This window comes from Lycorma delicatula, chromosome 2 (assembly GCF_047948215.1).
Source record: "Lycorma delicatula isolate Av1 chromosome 2, ASM4794821v1, whole genome shotgun sequence".
Taxonomy (NCBI): Eukaryota; Metazoa; Arthropoda; class Insecta; order Hemiptera; family Fulgoridae; genus Lycorma; species Lycorma delicatula.
The window spans coordinates 94,205,523-94,231,777 of NC_134456.1; the positions used below are offsets into that span (position 1 = coordinate 94,205,523).

Below are 26,255 nucleotides of genomic sequence, written 5' to 3' on the forward strand. Positions count from 1 at the left end.
ATGGTCTAAACACAAATCACTCATTCCTGAACAGAAAAATTTGAAACATGACCAATTGTGTACCGCTAAAAATGTATACCTACCACTGTTACATATCAAACTAGGATTAATGAAGAATTTTGTCAAGGCCATGGATAATACTCCGGGTTTCATGTACTTAAAACAGAAGTTTCCTAAAATTAGTGATGCTAAACTTAAAGAAGGAAGATTTGGGGTCCACAAATACTAATGCATGATGAAAAGTTTGAGGAACTATTGAATCCAGCGTAGAAAGCAGCTTGGCAAGCATTCAAAAATGTTACTCATAATTTTTTGGGAAATCGAAAGGCGGAAAATTATTGTGATATTGTCAATGATCTTATAAAAATTTGGGTTGTAATGTGTCTTTAAAAGTACACTTCCTGTACTCGCTCCTAGATTTCTTCCTGAAAACAAACAAAAAAATGGTGCAGTGAGCAATGAATACAAGGAACACTTTCATCAAGAGATTTCAGCTATGGAAAAGAGGTATCAAAGCAAATGGAATCCTAATATGTTGGCCAATTATTGTTGGACCATCAATAGGATGCCCCACAGGTGAAATATAGCAGAAAATTGTCATTTCTTACTTCCTAGGTGAGTAAAATGTTTGAATATTGTGTAGTTAAGAATGCAGAAAGTATTAAAATTTCAGTACAAAAAATACTATCAGAATCACTTATTTTTCTTCCTGAAACAAAAAAAACTTCTTTTTTGTTTCCTAGTGTTATCAGCTGAATGATATTTCAAAGAAGGAATTTTTGCTATCCAGCATACTGTCGCCTAGCTGAGATATTGTTTTGAATAGCTTAGCAAATATTTTATAGCCTAAATATTTAGAAATAGAATTCTCTTTGAATCGTAATTATTTGGCACCAACTATTTTGATAATAAAAATGTAGCCTTCTAAAGCAGTACTTCCCCAGCTCCACGGCTCCTGTGCGGACCGAAATGAGATTATGTTCTCCTTGTTATTTGCACTAAATTGGTCGACTTGGGTGTAGGTCTGAATTTCTATGTTGCGTATGAGATAATTTTGATTTGCGTGAGTGTAGCACTGATTTAACTTTAAACTCGTTTGTTTTCTGAGGCACTCACAGTCACGAACGGTGCTGTCAAATCTGGACTAGGCGCGGGGTTCGCGCTTCCGCATTCTTGGTTAGTTAGTTTGAGGGAATCATGTTAGGTTGTGATGTGAAGATATCCGTTTGGGGCTACGTGAAGCGAAATTTGATATGTATTTTACTGATGCAAATGTCCGCCAAGGTATTTACATCGGTGGCATCCCGACCGAGGTCTGGCTGATGACTATGAGATGTAATCAGTTACAGGGTCTAAAGACGATCTCCGGTAAAGCCCCTCAGGGCTCGTAACGGAGTGGTGTAGCGAATGGTGATGTCTTCCACCTACAAGTTCTACCCAAGCAGCAAGTTGAAATTGTTTGTGAACAAAATACTTACTCTTTATATGCTGTTGGTACCTATGAAGTATGAAAATCTTATCCTTTAGAGTTGTACATAAGTTGTCATCTAAGATGCCAGTACTTCTTTTTTTTGTTACAATAAAAGAATTGACAAAGACAAACAAACCAGGAGTTAACTTTATGTTGTGTAACTTTAGAGATGAAATTTATAAAGTTTGGGGTTTTTTATATTACAAGTAAGATGTAAGTGCGCCTTTGTGTTCAGATGAAAGTATTTGTTTGCACCACTGCCAAGAACTATTCAACAAATTCTACAAAATGGCAAATTACAACAAGCAGCAGAGTTTCTGCGGCAAATTTTATCTAACCATAGATGGTTAAACGGCAAAGATGTGGTATGATGAACGAAAGCAGGAGAGTGCAGTCTTTCAGTTACCATTTAGTTCTTCAAGGTGGCTCAGAGGTAAGGGTTTACCTAAAAACCTTTTTTAATACTTTTGGTTTTACCTTGAAGAGGGTTCAGTTGTGTAGAAAGAAGCTACTGTGTGGAAAAATGGGTAACTCAGACATGAGAGAAGATGTGCCAAGAAGTTTTCATAATACCCAGTGGAATAAAGAAGTGATTAAACGTGTAAAAAGTTTCTCAAATAACATAGTTGTTATACACAAGAAAAAGGTCCAGATCTCTACCTATCACCTGATCTGAATGTAAGGAAATTGTATCATGATCTGTTGACTATGTACTGTTCTGAATACACTCAAGGCAAGTCTCTAGTTACAAGGCAGTTATATAATGTAATATTTCTTTCAAAATTTAACCTATCTTTTTCTAGGCCCAATGTTGATACCTGCTTAATCTCCAATATCCTAGCTTTCAGAATAAAAGCTAGAAATCTAGCAGCTTCTCAAGAGCAAGAATTACATAAATTGTGGAATCTGCCATGAAAGCAATGACAAGATAAAAAGGGAAATTTCAGATATGTTTGTTATTACATTTAATTTACAAATACAAATTACTAATTAACTCATTTTAAGATGTATTGGTTCGAGTAGGTTGCATATTACAATCTGGGATTCATGACTCTTTTAAGGAGAAAGGGTTTATATGAATAGAGTCCAAGAACTTTGAGGGCAAAGGGTTATTGGATATTTCCTCTTGTATATATAAATATTTAACTACTGGAACTGACTATGAGGAAAGTTGAAGCTGGGTATGTTCCAACGACTGTAGAGGACAGAACAAGAACCATTGTTAATATGTACCTAGTCCTAGTAGCCAAATGTATATTTTTAGAAATAATTCTTCATGAAAGCCAGGTAAGTTGTGACAGAAACTTCGCTTTGATTGAAAATGTAGAAAAGTATGGATGTACATACCGTAAAAGATTTAACAGCTACAGTCACTGGCATTTTCAACCACATCCATCAAATCAAAACGCCACATTACAGTAGATAACTTTGGGCACATAACTGTGGTGAAAGGGAGCAGTGAAACATCAGGTTGGGGCCGTAAAGTGAATGTGCTGATAAAAGGTATGAATGGTTTCAAAAGATTTCAATTCCAATCTTCAGTTTCATTGTTAGATTCTTGAAAAAAGAAAGCGAATAAAAGAATTAATGGCTTTTCTGGAACCAGAAGTAAGAATGTATTTTGAAGACCTTGTTACTCTTAACAAATTTGGTTGAAGGAATAGTTCCACATGAAACTAAAGAAACTATTCCAGATGTGGGTGAAGAAATTGTATTAAGACTAGGTATTTAGAATTTTTGATGTTTTTAAAGTAATATTATACCGCATGCTTTGCAACATTTTTACTTGTGCACTTGTGGGATAGCATTTACAATATTTTTGAAACTGAACTCAAGTTTAACAGTTTTGTAACTTAATTCTAATAAAAATAGAATTTTTTAAAACTTACTTTCCTATTTGGCCATATCATAATAACAATATACTTTTTTTTACAATTTGTTAATAAATCTGGTTTTGTAGAAAAAAATGTTTTTGTTTCCCCTGTAAAATTTATTTTTTGTCATTTTCTAGATTTCGGAAATACATTCATGCTTCAAATAGTGGTTGGTTATTATTAAAGTATTTTATTTGGTGGTAAGTATTAAAGTGGCCTATGAAGTTCATATATGCATGCTGATGGAAAATATATTTTACTTTGTTCTAACAACCTACTCAAATCCATGTAATACCCTTAGAGAATTTCTGTGCACAAATCAGTAAATTGAAAAACATAATTATTTATTATTGTGTAAAAATCCCTTTAATTTCAAGCTGTGCCTCTATCTTCTTATTGAAACAATTTTCTATCATTTATTCACAAAAGAATAACCAATATTTATACAATTAGTGGTATATTAATAAACTACTGTGACAGCACTAATTACTGCCAGAGTGATTGGATGCACATTCAACCACAAACACAAACAACATCCAGTTGCCAGTTGGTCATCCAGATAGCAAAGAATGTTTGTATTAAATTTAAAACAAGTAACAATTTAAAAAAAATTTATTTGTTACTTATAATAAAAGTTTTTTATTTTGTACATTTGAAGCATCCCTTTTGTTATTACAAGTGAATATAGATGATTGCTGTGAATTACAACAGTTCCACTTTAGATTTGTTTTATAATGACTGTGTTGTAATTTTCTATTCCACAGGGAACCAGTTAAGTGTTTAACAGAAATCGCAGAAGTTAATATTGTTTAATTTCAGTGAAATCTATGAATAAGTGGCCTTTTGGATCCTGAAATTACTTGTGAAAACCTACATGCTTGACCTTCTTGGCTTTCTACGACTTCTTTAATAATGCATGAATTCTTGATCGATTTTACTTTCAGTAATTTTATGATACAACCATGTATTATCACCAGAAATAGTATGATGAAGAGATTTATTGCAATCTCACTCATACCAATCAAGAGTCCAGTCCAAATCGAAGGCATTTTTCTTAATTATTTGTGAAAGCCATCTGACAATTTTTTTTTGACCAATAATTTTGCATTATACAGATATGAACTGACCTATTATGATTCTGACATCTTAGTACAAACTGACTCATATACAAATGATGTAGCATCATTCTTGAGGGGATCACCTGCATAAGCACTACTTGTTCTTTCTTTTAAATAGATTCAAAACCGATGAATTTAAATGGTTATTTAGATTTTCATCAATTACGTTATTTTATTGTATAATTTTGTGTATTTTTTGGTAGTTTTGAGAGTTACACTGAAAACTTCTTTCATTAAAATGTCAGTTAATGAATATAAGCACACTGTAGTTTCTGTAACAAGTGTTTTATTTTTGCTCTTTATTTCATATTATTTTTAATGTGGGTATTTGTACTCATCACCAAAGCTTAAAGCTTTTTTATTCTATTGTGTTATTTGTTAATGAAATCGATTGACACTGGTGTATGTTTTCACCAGAGATTAAAAGTGTGGAACAAGTTTATGGAAAACATCTATTTTTTTTAATTCAATTTTTCATTATATCTTTGTACTTGTAAATAAATTTTTCAAGTTTATATTTTTAAATTGTTTGGTTCAATAAAATTGAAACCTTTTTTAAATTTTGAATTTTGAATTGGGTTCTTTCTCCATCGCAAGACAAAACAGTTAGAAAAACTAAAATCAAAGAAATCAAATTCCTTATAAAAAAACTTTTTTTTTTTAAATTTCATACAGTAGATTGTACCCATTTTCTTGCAAAGCAGTCTTTTTATGATTTATTTGATGGAAATGCATTTTAGAAAAATACTACAAAAGTGTTGAAATAAATAAAAAATGAAAAATCCTTTGCTGGTACTTCTTTGTTTTTGACCAAGAGTTCCTTTTTAGATAACAGAGTAGAACTGGAAACTAGGGGAATTCCAAATTTTCAATAAATTAATTAACAATTACTTGGTTTGCACATTTATTTTTCATATCAGTTTGTTAAATTAATAATATTTTAACATGTCAAGTTTGACTTAGGCTATTAACATACTCAGTTTTTTTATCTTATCAAAGTAGGTAATCTTTAAGTGTTTAATAAAATGTCAAAAGAAAATAAATCAGAATGTTTATGCTTGTTTGCAGGTTTACATCAAGCATTTTGTAGTGGTATTTATAATCCAAGCATTGGATTTACTCTTCAATTTGGGAATAGATCAAAACAATTTGTTCCATTATCTGGTATCTTTCTTGGTTTAGGACAAGTGATAGGTAGAATATATAAATATTTTATATAATGTCTGTGTTTACTTTCATAAAATTAAAATGGAATTCTAATAACCATGTATACTAAAAAGAGAATTTGAGGATGTCAGCAAAATGAAACTCTACTGAAACACGTTCTGAGAAAAATACAAAAAATACTTTGGTTAATAAAAATCATTATCTGGAACAACAATGTAATTACTTAAATGAGAATATCTAAATGGCTTCACATTTAATGTTTTATGCAAGCTTTCAGTTTTATTAAATGTAATTTCTATTTATTTGATAACAATCAACGTTTGACTTACTTTAGAACAATCAGTTGGAGATTGTTAATTTTTTGGAAGCTGAAAACAGCCAAATAGCTAGACCAACCCAAAAGTTTAAACCACAAAGTGAATTTTAAAAGAATCAGTTTGTCTGCCAATATGCAGCCAGAGTTGCAAGCCTATCCAAAATGACTAGTTTAAACCTTTAGGTGATTCTGAAAATACTTGTTTTGACATACCAGGAAGTGGAAAACATTACTGGTGTGGAAACAGCCAAGCTTCTGTCTGCTCTTCACATGAAATTGTCAGGGTTGAAAGCACTCTAAGTTTAAAGCACATTTGATTGTGCAGGTACGTTCTTTAATAGTCGCCTATATGCAGTGATAGAAGATTTTTGATTGGTTGGATTGACACCAGTGTTTGTCAGAACAATAATCATCATGACTGGTTGTTATGTTTTATTCTATTGTATATCATTTGTAAAGTGATATGCAATAGATTATTGTAACAAATACTTTGTACAATCTGGTAACACAATATTTTAATTACATCAGTATATTTTATAAAAGAATATTTAATCGATAATGAGATTCGTTTTTAAAGAAATAGCTGGTGTTAAGTTTTGAAAAATGTAGAAATTGGAGATTGCTGATTGTGCTGTGATACTTCCACTTAGTATTAAATTGTTTAATTTCATTGACTGTGTGAAAGGAAATTTATTTTAAAAAATGATCTGTGGAAAATATAAAAATATTCAAAACAAAATTTAATGGCAATATCTCATTTTAGTAATGTTTTACATAATGATATAGCAAGCACACTGTGTTCTGATGGACTGGAACTGACAGTAAGATTAAGTTTATGATTTAAACTGAATCTTTGTTAACTAAGAAGCATGAAAATTATTAAGTACATTTGTTATTACTTATCATTTAGATGTATTATTGAAGATACATTATAATTTGGATATTTATAATTTATAGAATTTATCTTGCTGTCTATTGATGAGGTCATTTTGTTTGTTTGATAAGATAACCTGCTAAATTAATAAGCTTTTATTCTGCTCGAAGATGGTCATATCTCTTAACACAATAAAACAATTTCAAATAGTATGTCATACAAACATAGGAAGGAGTTATGAAGAAAACAGATAATCTAATTAGCACTAATAGTTATGTTTATGAAACATGTGTACATGTAAGAAATGGGGGTAGTACCTCCACACTTTCTTGTTTTTCTTTCGCCATCTAATGCAGTGACTGCTTGTATGTAACCTATGTGTTTCCAGTGAATGTGTTGCAATATATTAATTCTATTTTTTTATTTACAATCTAGGGATGATATTTAATCCTGTTATGCGATTATATAAAATACTTAATAGAGATTTTATCATCTCTTAACAATACATTCTAGTCATATTTTTTATTTATGACAGCTGTTTCAGAAGCAAATTCTGATATTTTTTTGTTAAAAAAATGAAATGAGAGGCAAATATTTTATGCAAAAGATAGTCTAAATTACACAGTACTTCTCCACAAATTCGCAAATTTAGGAACATATTCAGCTGTTTGGAACAAATGGTATGGATTGCTAATAAAGAACAAAGTGTTTTGTATGACAATGCTTTTTGGTTGCAAAAGGGTTCTTTGAATGGTTCAAACGAGGGAGATTTTCATTCATCTCCCTACAGAGCTGAGTATCTTCACCAAATGAAGGTCTAGCTGACAACTCAGCACTTTCAGTAGGGTAAATAACTCTATCCAAGAACTTCTGATTTGTTTTGAAGCACTTGGTTACCAGTCAAATCTTCATCGTGGTGAGGAGGTACTAATTACTCAATGCTAAAAGGAAGGGTAAAAATGAACCTTTCAAATAAAGCCTCTAATACATAAATCCAAAGTTAAAATTTTTGTTTTAATAGTGGCTATATGACAGTTTTTTACTTATACCATCAATCATTATATACATGTATCGTGTAGTATTCCTTGGATTCTACATTCACAAAGTTTAAACCGTGTCTTCTTCTCAATCAAAATTCTATTGAAATATCCATCCCCTTTTGTAGTTTTGTATTGTATTGTAGTGCTGTATGGATGTGAAGGCAGCAGCTCCTTTTTTGAATGTTTGTTTGTATATCCTTTATTGGCAGAACCTACGCAAAACTAGACCTGTTCAACATGTTTCAAATAATCATTCACAAAATTTGTAGATATTTATTTGAAAGTTTAAAAATTAGAAAACTATATTTTAGATGTCATTTGTTTAACTTTTCAGTTCAATACTGATGATTGATTGTTCTTCTTGTTAACTGTACAAATTTATGAGTACTTACACATTTTTCAACACAACTATCACACAATTTCCGCCAGACTACAAAAAAAGTGTTATAGTCATGATACCAAAGAAATGTAGTAATGTACTGTGTCTACTGTGTCTAAATTAAATTAAATTTTTTCTAACTTTTCTTTGTTTTATTCAACTTATTTTATAGGATTCTTTTTCAGAATTAAATTCTCTACATGTTTTGTTCAAATGTTTTATGTGTTCATTTAACAAAATTATTGTATGTCAAACAAAAAAACAGTTTTTTTACCCTGATTATTGGCCTTTACCCTGTATTTCTCAAAAGCTACTGCAGATATGGTTCTTCGACCAATCATTTTTTGGGTCAAAAACCATAAGAAATCACTAATTCTGCCCCTTACTTAACGTCCTAAAAATTACAGTAAGACCTCATTTAATCAGGGTAGTTGAAATCCAAGCAAAATCTTTCACCAGCCATAACACAAAGGATTTTAGGACATATGAATATTTTCCAATATCTTCACAAGTAGAATAGGTAAAATCTGGGAGAACTTTGTGTTACATTATGAATGGATACAGATATGTTGGTACAATCTTTCCGTTCTAAGACAACATAAAAAGTAAACTGCTGTATATGTATATAAAAAATGAGTCAGAAATTAAATTTTATAGCAGAAAATACAACCTCCATAAATAAACTTTCTAAACATCATAACAAAAACCATGTCACTTCATACTTTTTCTAATTATTTTTCCAATCCCCGAAACACTTATGGAACTCGATCTTTGGAATAGTGTTTAGCTCTTTCAGCTATTCGGTTTTAATCTCATCTGTGCTTGTAAAACGACAGCCCTTTAAGGTTCTCTTTATTTTTGTAAATAGAAAAAAGTCACATGGGGTCATATCTGGCGAATAAACGACTGGGGTATCATTATAGTGTTGTTTTTGGCAAAACATTGGCAAGCAATAAAGTGTGAGCAGGCGCATTATCGCGATGCAAAAGCCATGAATTTTTTCGCAATAAATCCGGACGTTTTTATCGGATTGCTTCACGCAAACGGCGTTGAACTTGTAGGTAATACTCCTTATTGATCGTTTGACCTTGTGGCAAGAACTCATAACGCATTATGCCATTAAAATCGAAAAACATGGTGATTATAACCTTCACTTAGACCGTACTTGTCGAGCTTTTTTCGGTCTTGGTGATTCAGAATGCATCCAGTGGAACGATTGAGCCTTAGTTTCGACATTATATCCGTAAACCTATGTTTCATCACTTATTATGACACGTTTCAGTAGTTCTGCATCGTTGTTGACTTCATTTAGCGACTCCTGAACAACTTCCATTCGCCGCTGTTTTTGTTCGAAATTCAACAATTTTGGAACAAATTTTGCTGTCACACATTTCATAACCAAAACATCCGAAAAACGTTCATGGTATGAAACAATTGATATCCCCACATCATCCGCGACTTCTCTGATTATAATTCGGCGATCATTCATAATCATTTCTTTCACTTTTTTCTACTTTTCATCGGTTGTTGATGTGCTTGGGCGTCCGGGACGCTCGTCGCTTCACCGTCTTCACGATCTTCTTGGAAATCCTTATACCACTCGTAAACCCTTGATTTACTCATAGCAGACTCACCAAAAGCGCCACACCAAGTGGAGGCGATGGTAGCGTCCGCGACAAGCGACTCCCTCGGCGGGCCTACTTCTCCGGCGGGGATGTTGGCACCCGCCTGGAGGTCCCAAGTTGGACCGGCCAGGGGACTTCTTCTTCTCCACCTCTTCCCCCTTCAAGTGTTTGTCGGCGACGAATTAATTCTAACAGTTCTGAGCGTGGAGGGACAGTGCCGCTGTGGTAGGATGTGTTGCACGGTCATCCCAACCCCGCAGGGAAAGACAGCTGCCCTGTGACGCTTCCGGTCGCCGTACCACCTCCCCCGTTCCTAGCCATGACAGGATTTAACGGGAGTCGTCTTTTGCCCTCTAACTTTTTACATCTTAGTAATAAGCCAGGCCTCTTTGGGATGCCACCGATGTAAATGCCTCGGTAGACATTTACATCGGTGATTTTTAAATTCAGCTTCTGCCTTCGCTGTAGGCCTCGTCTGGACATCTTGAATGTCCTACGTGTTGCGCGGTCAGCCGTCTTAGTGGTGAGTGGCGCGTGCTGGCCCGTAGTTACGCTGAACTCCCGCTGACATCTGAACGGCTAGCGTTGCGCTCGCCAATATGAAGCTCGGCATGTATACGGCAACAAAATAAATTAAATAAAAAGTAGTAACTTGTTTTAATTCATTTAATATCAAGTTGTTTTGTTTAATAATTTTGTCCGGTACTCGAAACGAAGACTAGGATAGTTTGGCCCCCGACCTGGAAAAGGTTGCCTGTGCCTGATTTAAGATTACTTTTCACTTTTTGACTTTATTTATTTAAGGTGATATTATATTTTTTTTTATTAACCCTTCCTTTTTTTATCATTTTTATAAACACAGATAAAAGTTCTTTTTGTAATTTATCATAACAATTCGATTATTTCTTTTATTTGTAGTATATTTTTAAAATTTATTTACTTTTGTCGGAATGAAGTAGAAGTTTAATGAATGAAGTTTATAAGGCTAACCTTTCCGTGCAGGAGATTTATCGTTCGAGGTCCAGGCAAATCGATTTTTAAAAGGCAATATTAAAAGGCTTTTCGATACTCTATCCCCGATCGCCATTCTTTTACGAGTTCTAATTAAAAACCAATCCTTGGATTAACATACTGCAGATATTCTCTTTACATGAACAAGAATACAGATACTTACGGGTCTTGAATCAAGAAAGCTACACTGGATAAATGGAAAGTTTGTGTGTTTTTTTTTTTTTTAATTAATCCTTTTTCTAATTTCCCTCTCACTCGCTCTCTTTCACTCTTTATATATATATATATATATATATACTGATGACTGTTTAAAAATCGAATCCGAGTTGAAGATTTTTATCTTTTGTAAACAATTTTTGGACGTTTTCTCCGTTTAATTTTTACTTAACTGTTTAGAATCGCTCATTTTTGAATGAAATAAGCAGTCTAGCCAAATTCACATGAATACGAAACTACAAGGGGAAATAACATTTAAATTTATACGAATAACGTAATTTGAAGTAAACTGTACATTTTTATAAGACGCCGTTAAATAAGTTTCATATATCTTTACTGACATAAACAACAATTTTTTTTCCAAAAATTATTGCTTATGAGTGATAGTGGTGATAATGATAATAATCTATGTAATAGACTCAACGTATTTGAAGAATGTAGCAGAATTTAACGTCTGGTATACTTTACGCCAGATGCGAAGAAATTATATTCTGTTTACTTATAGTTTTTATTCTTATGGAAATAAATTACAAAAATAAACCTTTACTTCCTCTACTACTCCAGGTCGGACCAAACTGTTAGGTATAACGCCACCTGAATGAGTGTCTGGTTACTCTAATGAGCCTTCCCACCTACCGGTTGTGTATCCGGCACGAATAGGTTGGCTCAGCTCTTTTGAGCTCTTCTGCCGAACACGGCGCCAGGGCTTTTCTCCTAGTGTTCAATCTACAAAACCCTGGAGTCCCCAGAGGTTCATCGCTACTGTCACACCTAGGCATGCCAGCCCTCGCCTCTGGGGCTGTCCTCCCTACCCTACGCTAATAGCCCAGGGGCCAGTCCTGTTGATCCTTACTTTTTAGCACTTCCTTAGCGTATGCATCTACTCTCCTCCATTGATTTTCACCGTTTAACATGAAGTTCACCAGGTCGTCTGGTGTACACTGAGCAATTCTAGCCCTATTCCGCAGCGTGTCCCATCGTCGACATCTGAAGACTGTGTTCCACAGAGTCTTCCTCACATGTCGATGACTCTCGTTTACCAATTTTATGTAGGTAAATCTGAAAATTACCGTATCCCATTAAAATCTATGCTGTGTAAATAGTTCACATCTCCTTCTTTCTTTTCCTGTTTAGCCTCCGGTAACTACCGTTTAGATAATACTTCAGAGGATGAATGAGGATGATATGTATGAGTGTAAATGCAGTGTAGTCTTGTACATTCTCAGTTCGACCATTCCTGAGATGTGTGGTTAATTGAAACCCAACCACCAAAGAACACCGGTATCCACGATCTAGTATTCAAATCCGTGTAAAAATAACTGACTTTACTAGGACTTGAACGCTGGAACTCTCGGCTTCCAAATCAGCTGATTTGGGAAGACGCGTTCACCACTAGACCAACCCGGTGGGTAGTTCACATCTCCTAATTTCCTTGTGTTCCACGCTTCTGAATCATGTATTTCCTCTTAGTCCATTGTGCCAAAAAAGAAGAATTTGCTTAACAGACTGTGGACACGTTATATGAATAAACTCATAAAAGTAAATTCCATTTTAAACGCCTTCCTTCGAAAGGGATATCATTAGAAATCCTTCTTTTAATGGTGATTCCTGAATTATTTTCAAATTATTATTGGTATTAATCATAACCTGATTTAAATGCGCTTGTTCTAACCAAGCAGTCATGGTCCATTGGTATGTTAAATAAAGTTTTTTCGCGCTTATAAAACACCGTTCGGTTTACGATATACATTTGGAAAATGTACAATTTATAAAATATTGATTTTTTCTCTTTTTATTTCTTCTTATTGACACATTTAGTAAGTGGCAATAATGTAATATAGATAGGATTTTTTAATAAAACTGAATTATACCTGCCAGAAAAAATAGTTCTGGCTAAAATAAGAGGATGACCTTGTACGATAATATTACTCATTTATTATCGACTAATATCCTTTCACCTTTTATAAAGTAAAATAGTTTCAATGCAAAATAACAAAAAAAAAGTATTGTTTGGATCAAACAATGTGATAAAGATTACAAATAAAAATAAAGAATTAACAATAAATATTAATAACAAATTCAGGCAAGATGTTTTTTAAATATAAAACAAGGAAATCTAAATCACAATCGGGAGAACATAATAAAGTTAGCCTGTTTTATAATTAACTATTCCCTCACATTTAATCACCCACCCATCCACATGCGCAAACATATACATAGATATGCACTCACGGTCGGCATAGTTCAAACATCAAACGCAACTCTTATATAATTATTTTCGGTGCATATCCGTTATCTACCCGCCACGTATTTTTCCATTCCAAAGGATTCAAACTGTAGTTAGTTCTTAGATGGTGTTATTGAAATACTACATTGAAATAAGAAAATAAATAAAAATAATCTAACCAAACTTAACCTACGCTCGCTAAGAACTAACTACAGTTTGAACCCTTTGGAACGGAAAATACGTGGCGGGCAGATAACCGATAAGTACCTTATTTTCTATTTTAAGGATGAATATATCCATCCTGAATATATTGGGATAACCAAACTTATTAAGCGAGAGATGTGGTGTTGGTAAAATAATATTTTAAGTACTGTATGAACCCATGTAAGACGAACACCCGGTTTTAAAAATGTTAAAAAGTAACATTTAACTGATAACTACAGAACTGTAGTTATCATCTTTGTAATGACTTAATTATAAATAATCGTCCATACTTCGTTCGAAGTACATTTCTTGAACGATTTTTTAATCGCATTATATGGTATTTCTGACCGATAATCACTCACAAAACTGTATCAAATACGATTTCTTAATTTTACCAGATGATACAGTCTCGTGTTGGCCATTTTTTTTTTTTTAATAAGAGTCTCAAGGTAATTGGTCCAGCAATTAACCATACGCAGCTACCTTAGGGTGCCGTGGCAGTAGCCTCTTTCGTTCTTTCTTTTTCCTGTTTAGCCTTCGGTAATTACCCTTCAGATAATACTGGAGAGGATAAATGAGGAAGATACGTATGACAGCAAATGAAGTGTAATCTTGTACAGTCTCAGTTCGATCATTCCTGAGATGTGTGGTTAATTGAAACCCGACCACCGAAGAACACCGGTATCCACGATCTAATATTCAAATTCGCGTAAAAATAACTGACTTTACTAGGACTTGAACGCTGGAACTCTCGACTTTCAAATCAGCTGATTTGGGAAGACGCGTTCACCTATAGACCAACCCAGTGGGTTTCGTTTTGGCCATCTAGTTTGTGTAAAACTTACGCAGTTTGATTTTCTAAACAGTCGGTTAACACAGATCTAGAGGTTGAAGAATAGATGTCATTCCACTAGGAATAATAACACGATCATACAATCAATTTTTTAATGCTATTCATTAGATTGTTTTGAATCATTCAGTTCAAATACAGTTCACACAGTAATATAGGCTCACAGTTGACAGTTCATTAATTCAATTCATTAAAGTTTGTACTTAAAACGGCAAACTACTACTATGTATGTATATATATAACGTATATCCAAAAAAAATTACGATGAAATTGTAAACCGAACGGTAAGAGTCTCGCAGATATCATTTCTTCCGTTCAAAAAACAAAAATGTCTGTAATATAAATAAAACTGTTTTTAACAAAATAATACTGATATCAAAAAAAGGTAAGACACAATATTTCTATTATCAAAATCTGTTATTAATTTAGAATTTTGTTTAAATAAGATGCATGTTAAATTTATGTAATAGACAATAGATGCACAATAATAGATAATAAATAATGTTTAAGAATTCCATATAATAAGCAAACAAAAGAAAAATTTTACAGAACTCTTACCGGGCCGATTTCATTTACTAAACAACGATTAATCATAAGAATTGTATTATTTCTGTAAATGTAATACAGAATACGGGATATAAATCTGACGACTTTGTAGTAATTCTTATGTTGGCACCACTGTCAATGAGAAGGCGGAAGTGTTGTACATCGACAGGTCTATTCATGCTATTTCAGTAGCCAGTATATCGTGGTCGGGTGAACAACGAGCATTTGTGATTGAAGCCTATTTTAAAAATAACGACTCGGTTATTGTAACACAGCGTTTATTTCGCAGACATTTTAATTTAAATCGACACGCGTCTGTTCCTAGTACGAATACGATATTGTTGTGGGTGAAGAATTTTAGGAACACATCGTCTGCTTTAAAAATGAAACCGACAGGACAAAAACGGACTGTGAGAACGCCTGAAAACATTAACGCTGTAAGGTTAGCTGTTACGCGGTCTCCACGACGTTCAGCAGCGAGACGTGTTGCTGCGCTAGCCATTTCTGATCGAAGTGTACGACGAATTCTTCATGCCGACCTGAAATTCCATCCGTATAAGATCATGTTAGTGCAGCAACTTAATTCAAATGATTGGGCGTCTCGCAAAGCAGCTTGCGAGGTCGTCCTCGAAAATGTCCACCAGGATGTCATTATTCTTCTAAGTGACAAGGCGCATTTTCATCTGTCAGGGTTTGTGAATAAACAAAATTACCGTTATTGGGCTTCGCATAATCCACGGCAAATTCTTGAAAAACTACTTCACAGTCAATATGTTACAGTGTGATGAGCGGTTTCAAAGTTCGGCATAATTGGCCTGTATTTTTTTGAGGAGTAATCGCAGAGTAACAGTAACATCTCATCGATACGTAAACATGTTGAATGAATTTCTGCGACCGAAACTGAACGACTTTCAAGGAAATGAAATTTGGTTTCAACAGGATGGTGCCACCGCCCACACGCCAAGAATCGCAATGGATGTTCGCGAGAAACCTTTCCTGGACGTTTAATTTCCCGATTTGGCGACATTCCTTGGCCAGCGCGTTCACCTGATCTGTGGCTGTTTGTGATTTTTTTCTGTGGCGGTATCCCAAACATAAAGTCTTCAGTAGTCGACCACAGTAAATTGCAGAACTCAAGGAGGCCATTCAACCAGAAATTGAATCAGTTCCACAAGTGATGATTGAGCGAGCAATGTCAAATTTTAGAATGAGGTTAAGTGAGTGCGTGAGGAGTAATGGGACGACATAATATTCAAATAAAAAAAAAGTCGATGTAAGTAATTCACTACAAATTGCAAAAATTGATCTTTAATTTGCTATATTAAATGTTTTAATAGTACGAAACACAGTTATCGTCAGGTTTATAAGCCGGACCCTATGTATTACATATAAATGAAATCAGGTCGGTAAGAGTTTTGTAACAAATTTTTATTTTATTTTATTTTTTTAAATTTATTATTTTTACATATATTTAACATTTATTTTTTTTTAATTCTAAATTAATAACAGATTTTACAGAAATTTTTGTTTTTTGTGCGGAAGAAGTGATTTCTGCGAGACTCTTACCGAACGGTTTACAATTTCATTGGTTTTTTTTGTATATCACTGCGTTTTGTTATATTATCCTTTTATTTTTTTTATTAATTACTGATTTTTATCTTATGGATTTATTATTAAAATTTACTGCCTTAGAACAAACAAATATAATTTCACGGTCAGTTCTTTTTTGTTGATAGTCATATCATTCACTTCATATCATATTTTTCTTTTTTTAATAAAACTAGATAATGACCTTTACAAATGGAAAATAAGTGGTAATATTGCAATTATTGGTTTAGTAAATAAGAGCCGGCCTCCATGACGCGAGTGGTAGCGTCTCGACCTTTCATCCTAAGGTCCCGGGTTCGAATCCTGGTTACGCATGGGGTTTTCACACACGCAAGAAATCATTCATCTCATCCTCTGAAGCAATACATCTAACGGTGGTCCCGGAGGTTAGAAAAAAAATTATTATTATTTTGTAGTGTAACCCTCGATTTTCATCGTCAAAATTAATTTTACTAATCGAATTTATTTCTGTTTTATTTATTTCTTTTTTAATAAAATTCGTATAATCTCTTGTAAACTAATATTTTTGTTTTATTTTAAAGAACTGATGGAATTCAAAAACTTGTTTCGTCTTCAGTAATTTCATTTACATAATTACTAATAAAACAAGCTGTAGAATACTTTTAAATTTTATTATTTCAAGTACATTATCATCAAGTTTTTGTACGCTATCTAGTACTATCAAGTACTGCTATCTAGCGGATTCGTAATGATGGTACATTTAAAAAATGAATAAAATGACATTCATTTCATTCATTTTCATTTCACTATTAGTTTAGGTCATGTTTAGAACTGTAAATCTAGTTCGTTTACTTCGTCGCTTCTTACCGAAAAAGTTCTAACGGACTCTGTTTTATATATATATATATATAAATATTCCGTTAATATGCTATGACAATTCCGTTAACGTAAGAATTACAACGCGGCATCATACACCTAAATCGGTTGAGCCGTTGAACTGCTGTGGTGGAACATACATACACTCTAAATATATTACACTTTTTTTTTGGGCAGTCGTGCGAAAGAAAAGGTTCACTGACTAAAACAGAATTTTTAATAAAAAAAGCACATTACCATCTTTTTTCTGGTAGTTAGCCATATATAAAACAAATAACGCGAGGATCCAAGTTGATAAATACTCTATTCCTGCTAAAAATGGTATTAAAAATCAGATAGCGACAGAACTGGCATCTGCAATTTACCCTACCATTAAAATAAACTTTTTTAAATAACATATTCAGCACATTAACAAGATATTGCAACCCTTGAAATAACTCTTCAACAGTTAAACAAAGAAAAATTAAATTTAGAAAATGCTCCTATCTCGAAACAAACTATTTTTCAGTATGAAACCGCCACACCCCAACCACCAAGAAGGCTCCTAGAGGTAGCAACTCAAGTTTGTTAAATGGAAATGGTAGGGTTGTAACATAAAGCAGGAGTATGACAAATTTGGGTTGCGAAATATCATTTTAAAGAACATTAAACAAAAATTGACTTAAAAAACTTCAGGCTATAATGACTAACAAAATGGCGACCATTTAATGTGTTTCAAGGTTCATAAGTTAGATGGAAAAAGAAGATGAAAGAAGATACTGACTCACAACTGTTTTTACATGGTGAACCAGTTGAAGCATGCACACGAGTTAGATTATTGATTGGTTTGCTCAGCATTTCTCCCGCCACCACCCCATTCGGTCACCCTAAAGCATAACACCGAATGTCTGTGCCACAAATGGCTGCTGAGCCACGAAACAGTTTAGCGACCATTGTCCTAACTAGCTCCTAGAGCTAACCTAAAAGCGTGAGCGGAATAAGCGTGATACCATACACCACTCGCTTGCGTGTCCCAGCGCCCACTTGTCATATATCACTAAAATGGGTAGGCGCACTCTGATAACTACTACAACATATATGATAATCAATAATTAAATTTAACTCGTCAGACAGCAATTTGCTGCCACGCCTAGGCCGCTGAATGCCAGTAAGTACTTGTCCACCATTAAAGCGCTTGGAGCCTTAATTTGGCTGGTAGCCGGGTATATCTCTCGGTTAGCTTCCTACTGCAGTGCGGTAGGAGTCTTTTCCTTTAAGCAAACTATTGATTTCGGTTGAACAAAGCAACCGCGTCAAAGAACTCCCACACGGTCCGACAATGCGGCTCTCGCCACATTGACTCGCCGCTGGTGAGCGGCCAATTCTTCTCTTGACCTCTAAATTCCAGGGTGGCCTGAGTTACGCCCCCCCCCCCCCCAAGAACTGGGCTGTCGAACATCATGTGTTCGTTCGACTGGACCTCCCCGCAGACGCATAGCTCATCAGCTGCCAGGCGGAACTGAAACAAATATTGGTTTAAATTTACATGGTTGGAGAGCACTTGGGCTTCTGTTGCCCTTAAAATCGAAGGAGAGGTCCCCCCAAATCCTGTATAAACCTATACAAGGATCTTCCCTTAGTCGTGGCGTGCCATTCTTGCTGCCATGCTTCCATTGTGAGGCTATAAAACCTCCTCCGCAGGTGGGAGATGGGCAACTGTTCGAGACGGATGACTGATGTGGATAACAGATTTAAAGGATCTGAAGGTAAAATGTTAGACGTGCTCTGAGATTTTTGTCTAATACTCGTTGGGGAGCCGATTTAGTATTCATATTGCGCTTCTTCCGAAATGTAGTCCGTTCCCGCTGGGACTACGGCTGCGAGGCATATTCTTTCGCTCGGTCCACCGCTCTTAAAATACTGGAAGCAGTCCATCATTCGTTCATCCGTCTTGCTACAGGTGCATTTGGTTCAGGCTCTGTGGTAAGCCATCAGCCTTTTCTCAGCTCTAAATATACAATTACCTCAAGTCCTTACTACTGCTCATGTTATTACCTCCCTTGGCGGCCTTCTCTCGTAAATTACTGATTTGATCTTTGTCAGTATAAAAAAACAGAGCACAAATTAGATTATCTTACAAAATTAATTTTATAATCTTATAAATAGCGTAAATCCTGATGCTATAGTTTTTGTGGACGGCATTAGAAACGTTAATTCTGTTGGTTGTGCTTTTGTAGTTGGCAACAGAACATGCATGTTTGGCATGCAGAAATAACTGTCGAAAGGAAGTTATTATCTGCCGTTTGCGAATAGGGCACACTAGGCTCACTCATGAACATCTGATGACTCAAACAGATGCACAAGTTTGTACTCGCTGCGACTGCCAACTAACAGTGCACCACATCCTTGCCGATTGTATCTGTTATGCGGCATTGCATCGCAAGTTTAAACTCGGGGCTAACATGCCAACCGTTCCAGGGGATAATGTGAAATGTTGTTATCTTATGTTTTACCATCTCTTAGGGCCATCCGTTTATATTAAAATATATAATTACTGTAGTGTGTTTCAACTATTCATGCCAATTGCCTTAAACTAGATGGTAATTTTATTATTTTAATTGAGATATATCATTTGCTACATCTCTTTGTTTTTATTTCGCAAAGCATACGTTACAAGCTTTTATACTTTGAAGATGTATTTTTGCGTTGCTGGGATTTTAATTTTTTTTTAATTGCACTTTTTTAACATTTACTTTTTACTTCTAATGTATCGTATCCGGGCGGTGATAACACGAAAGCGTTTTTCGCCCAGAAAAACCAGAAAAATAAAAAATCTGATGTGGACATCACATGACTTCCTTGTACGACTATTAAATTATTAAAAAATGAAAAGTACATAAAATTTTATTTCATTAATAATTGAATTCTAATTTATCGTTAAAATGTTTACACAGAACTTAATAATTATTAATAAATCAAACATGAACTTTATTTATACAGTTAGCATTATTACAATTGGTATACATTAACTGTAAATAATTAACTTTTAACATCATTTTGCGTGTATGTTAATGATGGTTTAAATAGGAAAATGAAGTGCATCGAACGAGTACTGAAATAGAACTTTACTCGATGAGAGTCTATTCAGAACGGAATAATTAATCTGTACACTTCGTACAGGATGCAGTTGCATTGCATTCCATCATAAGGTAGATTTATAAATATTAACTGATATGAAGCACACATGGCTTATGGAATGTAATGCGTCAGGATTTTACTGTAACATAACTCCCCCATCCCCAAATAAAACACCGTGCGGTTGATTATCAGGCACAAGTGTGTTTTCCTATAAATATTTCAATATGCAATAATAACGATTACAACTAATATAATACAATATAATAAAACATATATATTACAATAAAATATAAATACAATAAAAATATATAATACAATAAAATTTTAAAAATATAGAACATTTAAACAAATCAGAAGATTTATATCAAACCAGAGCAATTATATCAAGAGCGATTAAATGATTGGAAACAAAATACAAATAAACGAAATGATGATCAACTCCGACTTAGGGAGAGAATATTTTCCAACAATATCAGAGAAGTAATGAACTAAAAGATAAATTTTTTTTGCAATTTATTAAAGATCGGACATTTATGCCTCAATGTATATGTTCTTGTGAGGGTCTATTTTTCAGTCACGTTGTAGTTAACTTTAATGTAGACAAAATTAAACCGAAATTCCAGAATAATTAAATAAAATTAAACTAGAAAATCAAAAAATAGTACAATTCTAAATTATAATTTTCAATTAATATTAAATAATCAGATTTTTACAAAATCTATTACATATACACATATGTAATATTACCTATTAAATTACATATACACATTTTTAAAAATACATATAATTTTATTTCACTAATAAATTCTGATTTTTTTTTTTCGATTTATTTTATTGTTATTATTGAATAATTATTTGTTGAAAACATTTTTTTTTACAATAACGGGCTAATAATTAATTATTAATAAATCAATATATTTAATTTAAAAAAAAGTTAAAAAAGTAAAAAAAGAGATGAAGTCTGATTCGAACCGATGTGCCTTCCCCTTATAAGATCCATATATCTCATTAATTAAAATTTAATTTGGCTGTAAACTCTGGAACCAGTGAAAATAAGTACCACTTATATCGTTGAAAATCTATCAATGAGGACTTATTAGTGTAGTTAAGAAAAGTACAAAATCTAAAATATTTGGATTTTGGGCTTTTTTAGACTGATTTTTGAATTTTGGACTTTTTTGGACACTTTGGTTTAGTTGATTGCAATCAAAAGGGGAGGTGCACAAGTAGATGTTAAAACAACCCTAAATCCAAAATGTTAACATCCTACGGATAATCGTTTTTGAGTTATGTGAGATGCGTACATATAACGTACGTACAGACGTCACGCCGAAACTAGTCAAAATTGATTAAGGGATGGTCAAAATGGATATTTCCGTTGAAATCTGAAAACCGAAATTTTTCGTGATCACAGTACTTCTTTTACTTCGTACAAGGAAGTAATAAAAGATTACTTACTTTGTACCTACAAAGTTGCCTATTTTGTCCTTAAAAACCTGCTTAACATTGAAATACTATAAAAATAAAATTTTAAAAATGCTACTATCTCAAAACGATATATTTTCGGTACAAAACCGAAAAATGAGAAAAATAAACAAAAATAATAGATAAATGAGAAAATGGAAAAATGGGGTGTACTGTAGGCCGCTTTCGTAATTAGCTTGAAGTTTGATACGTTAAAAATTTTGTTTTTGAATGCCTTTTAAAATGACCTGTTACAATTCACCAATTACCATTTATTTTTAAGTTTTTTGCCCCCTCATTCGGCTTCATACTGATAAATAGATCGGTCGTTTTGAGGCAGGAACATTTACTAAATTTTTATTTTTCTGTGTAAAGTACTGAAATATTTTTCATTTTTCACATTATATTTGATTGTGATCTTAATTGAACAATAAAAAATATATTATTCAGAACTAAATAAATTAGGATTTTATCTTAGAAATCCTACGAAGAACCTTCTCAATCGGTCAAAATCAGACAAAACAACTGTAACCACAACAAAAGTCGGAATGGCATTATTTAAAAAAAAAATTAAACAAGGAGTTATTCTTAAATTACATATCTCAGCTTATTAAATAAGAAAATTATTTTCAATAAATCATTACCGTGAAAAAAAAAGCTTTAAGATATATATATGTATATATGATTTAAAAGAAATAAATTATACGTGACGGTGGAATTTTTTTTCTAACTCTATAAATAATAAACAAGAAATTAATCACAGCTCATTGATGTTTTTCTTAACGAAGAGCACGCTCAGTAATATAATTTTCTGAATAGTTTTACGTTGTATTTTCCTTAATTTTCTGCACCTACACAGAGTTTTTACAAAATATAGTTATAAAATATGTAATTTTTACAAAATTTATTTATATTGGATGATAATGAGGGAAATTCCGACGCTACTTACTTAAAACCTCTCGATGACCTTGAAACTTTATAATTTACCTTAACCAAATTTATGTTTGTTAGACGCACAACAAAGAATATTGTTTTCATATTAATTTGAAAAAATTGTGTAGGCTATTTATAATAATAAAATAATTGAGCAGAACAACTTATGAGGAAGGTGTGTGTGGGTGTGTGTGTAATAAAGTCAGTCTAAAAAAAAGGGAAAATATGAAAAAATAAATGTATTTCAATAAAATTAAAAAAGTACCCGAAAATAGGTGCAATGTATTAAAAACATATCACAATTCTTTTATAGGAGCAGTTCTCCTATAACATACAGTCAATGATTGTGCCGACTATAAGGAGCCCAGTCACCAACTCACAGGAGCGACGTTTAGTAACCCACGTCCGACAGTCGGATACGACGTGTTCTGATATATCGAGCTCTCCCCAAGAAAGGCAAAGGGGCCATCAGCTTTCCTGGAATGTAAGTACATCCGAAAGAATAGTCTTGTACAGTCTCAGATCGATTGTTTCTGAGATGTGTGGTTAATTGAAACCCAACCACCGAAGAACACCAGTATCCGCAATTTAGTACTCAAATCCGTATAAAAGTAACTGCCTTTACTAGGATCGTTGGATTTGAACATTGGAGCTCTCGACTTCGAAATCAGCTGATTTGCGAAGATGCATTCACCAGTAGATCAACCCGGTGGGTTCAAAACTGTCTTGAATACTGGCAACCCATTTCTTCACTTCTTTAATAAAGATATTTTCAACAGTTATAAGCTTTATATAATTATCTAACATGTTATAAATTTTAGGCCATAAATAAACAAAGGATTTTCGAAACCGTTCTTTAAATAGAGCCGAGATTTGTGAATTTTCTGCATCCATACTACTTTGTATTGTACACATTATTAATTTTATGATCTTTACAACTATTGAAAAATACTTTTAATACTTTCTATATGTATAGATTCTTTACGGGTAAAATTTTCAGATTTTTGAAAACCTCAAAGACAGGTTGAAACTACTTTTCAGATCTATAATTCTAATTATACTTTTTTGTACTATAACCGCACTTGGTGAGATTTATACGTGTTTGCCCAACATTCGATTCCAAATTCAAGTCTAGATTTAGTAAGTACATTACATATACAAACCGACCATTTTCGATTGCAATAAAATGGTAACTTGTAAAAGTTATACGAGTATAACAATTATAATTCTTTCTTTAATTTCAAAGTGTGAGGCTTCCAACATAATTCAGAATCAGTAATTAGGCCTAAATATTTAGCGGAATTGTTTTACTTATAGATTCACTTACACAAATAGCGTTACACAAACATGAGTGTTATGATACTTTACAGAAAAGGTTGCTTCCTCCCTATTCAGGAAATTAAAAAAAATGTATACTTGTGGTTAAGAACTAACTAATTTATCATTGTAGAAGCGATTTCTGATAATAATGACATCTTCTTCCATCTGTATTTTTATATCTTCCAACTTATCGTAGCTATATTCTACGGCAGTAACATCCGCAAAGAAGAAACATTTTCCTCTGAAATTTTCATTACATAAGTCATTAATGAATATTAAAAACAAAACAACGGAGACGACAGTATCCTATGGAGTGCCGTACAATACATTTCAATCGCCTAAATTGAATTCTGAAACCCCATTGAATTCAATCGCCCATTTTGAAACATTGTAGATGATTTGACAGATAAGATCCAAACCGGGTTAACGCGACCCACCCAACCCCTACTCACTCCGGTTTAGCTAGGAGGATTGTGATTAATTGCATCAAATGCTTTTTGTATATCTAATTCAAGACATGGACCTGAGACACGGGTCCATTTTGAAACTGAAGAAACAAAAGAACAATCCAAACAGCGGATGCATTCTCATTCTCCCAGTAAACCAAAGAAGTTCAAGCGAACCTTCTCCAACAGAAAGCGTATGGCTACTGTGTTCTGGGACTGGAATGGAGTTCTCTTGGTGGAATTCATGGAACGTGGCACGACCAGCATTGCAGCCGCATACTGCGTGACTCTTCAACGTCTACGAAGGGCAATTCAGAGTAAGCGGAGAGGAATATTGTCATCAGGCATTGTCTTTCTCCAAGACAATGCTCAGCCGCACACTGCAGCTGTAATAAGGAAGCTCCTGCAGCGTTTTCGTTGGGAAGTGTTTGATCACCCACCATACAGCCCGTACTTGGCTCCATCCGATTTTCACCTCTTTGCTCACATGAAACGCTGGCTAGGACAACATTTTGGCACAGACATTGAGCTGCAGACCAGCGTAGAAACATGGCTGAAAACACAGGCGGCTCCGTTCTATGACAAAGGTATTGGAAAGTTAGTACCACGCTACCACAAATGTCTAAATCGGAGTGGCGACTATGTAGAGAAATAGCGTAACTATGTAAGTACTTGTTACAAATAAAAAAGTTTTTATTTTCACTGTTGTTTTAATTTCCTGACCGATCGGACCTTAAAAAAAAATCCTCGTATTACATTTTCACAAGTTTTCAACACAAATTTTGGAATTTGCGATTTGTGAAAAATTTGATGTGGTAGAAAAAATGAAGATTATTTTTGGATTCAGAGCTAAAAAATACAGAGGAATCATTATCAAAAGTTAAAAAACCCAAATTCTACAGGCTTGTGTAGTTATTGTGTAACAGGAAACGTAAAGCTCAAGTGTTGTCTTTATTTTGAATATTGATAGTTATTGCCTCATGTCTTCATCATACCATACTGTTCTAAATACAATTAAATTACTTTAAGCCTTGCCACAATATTTAGTTGAAGCTCTAAAAATTACTGATAAGCCATGAAGTTATAATAATAACAGTAGTAACAATGACAATGATGTTTCTATTTTTTTTTCAGGCTGTCTTTGTTGCTCTTGGTTTTTTTCTGCCAAGCTTCTTTAACTTGCATCATCAACTCATATTTCTGGCAATAATGGCAATATTTGCCCTAATTTCATACATTTATGCAGATATGTGTACTCTTAAAAAATGTAACGATCAGAACAATAAATCAACAGTGTAAGTTTTCTCAAATAAAAAATATAAAATATTTTAATTTCACCTTTTATATGTAATGTTCTAAAAAAATAATATTATACTTATTTAATTCTTTCTTCTACCCTACCTATCTCTTTCTCCCTTATCATTATTGGATTTTTTAATACCAGCAACAGTGTATCATTGTAGAAATTGTATTAAATTTAATAGAAATTCATTCATGTATTTTTCAAAAGTTTTTGTCATGTAAATGTAGAATAGTATTATTATTTCGAATAATGTATTCTCAAATTCATTTTCTCTTTCTTCCATCAAAAAAAAAAAAAACGGTAGAAATT

At 33.4% G+C, this 26,255-nt stretch overlaps 1 protein-coding gene across 4 annotated transcripts in view; it reads left to right on the forward strand.

Annotated features, from left to right (window-relative positions):
• LOC142320223 (UNC93-like protein MFSD11) overlaps positions 1 to 25,964 on the forward strand; it is a 136,293-nt gene extending 110,329 nt beyond the window's left edge. For 2 of the 4 annotated variants that reach the window (XM_075357919.1, XM_075357921.1), the window contains one exon: positions 25,778 to 25,963. In XM_075357919.1, coding sequence (XP_075214034.1) covers positions 25,778 to 25,853 — 76 coding nt within the window. In that variant the 3' untranslated portion in view covers positions 25,854 to 25,963. Of the gene's footprint in view, positions 1 to 25,777 lie in introns of all 4 variants that reach the window. The other 2 variants (XR_012755317.1, XM_075357920.1) reach the window with 2 other exon arrangements.
• The last annotated feature ends 291 nt before the right edge of the window (positions 25,965 to 26,255 follow it).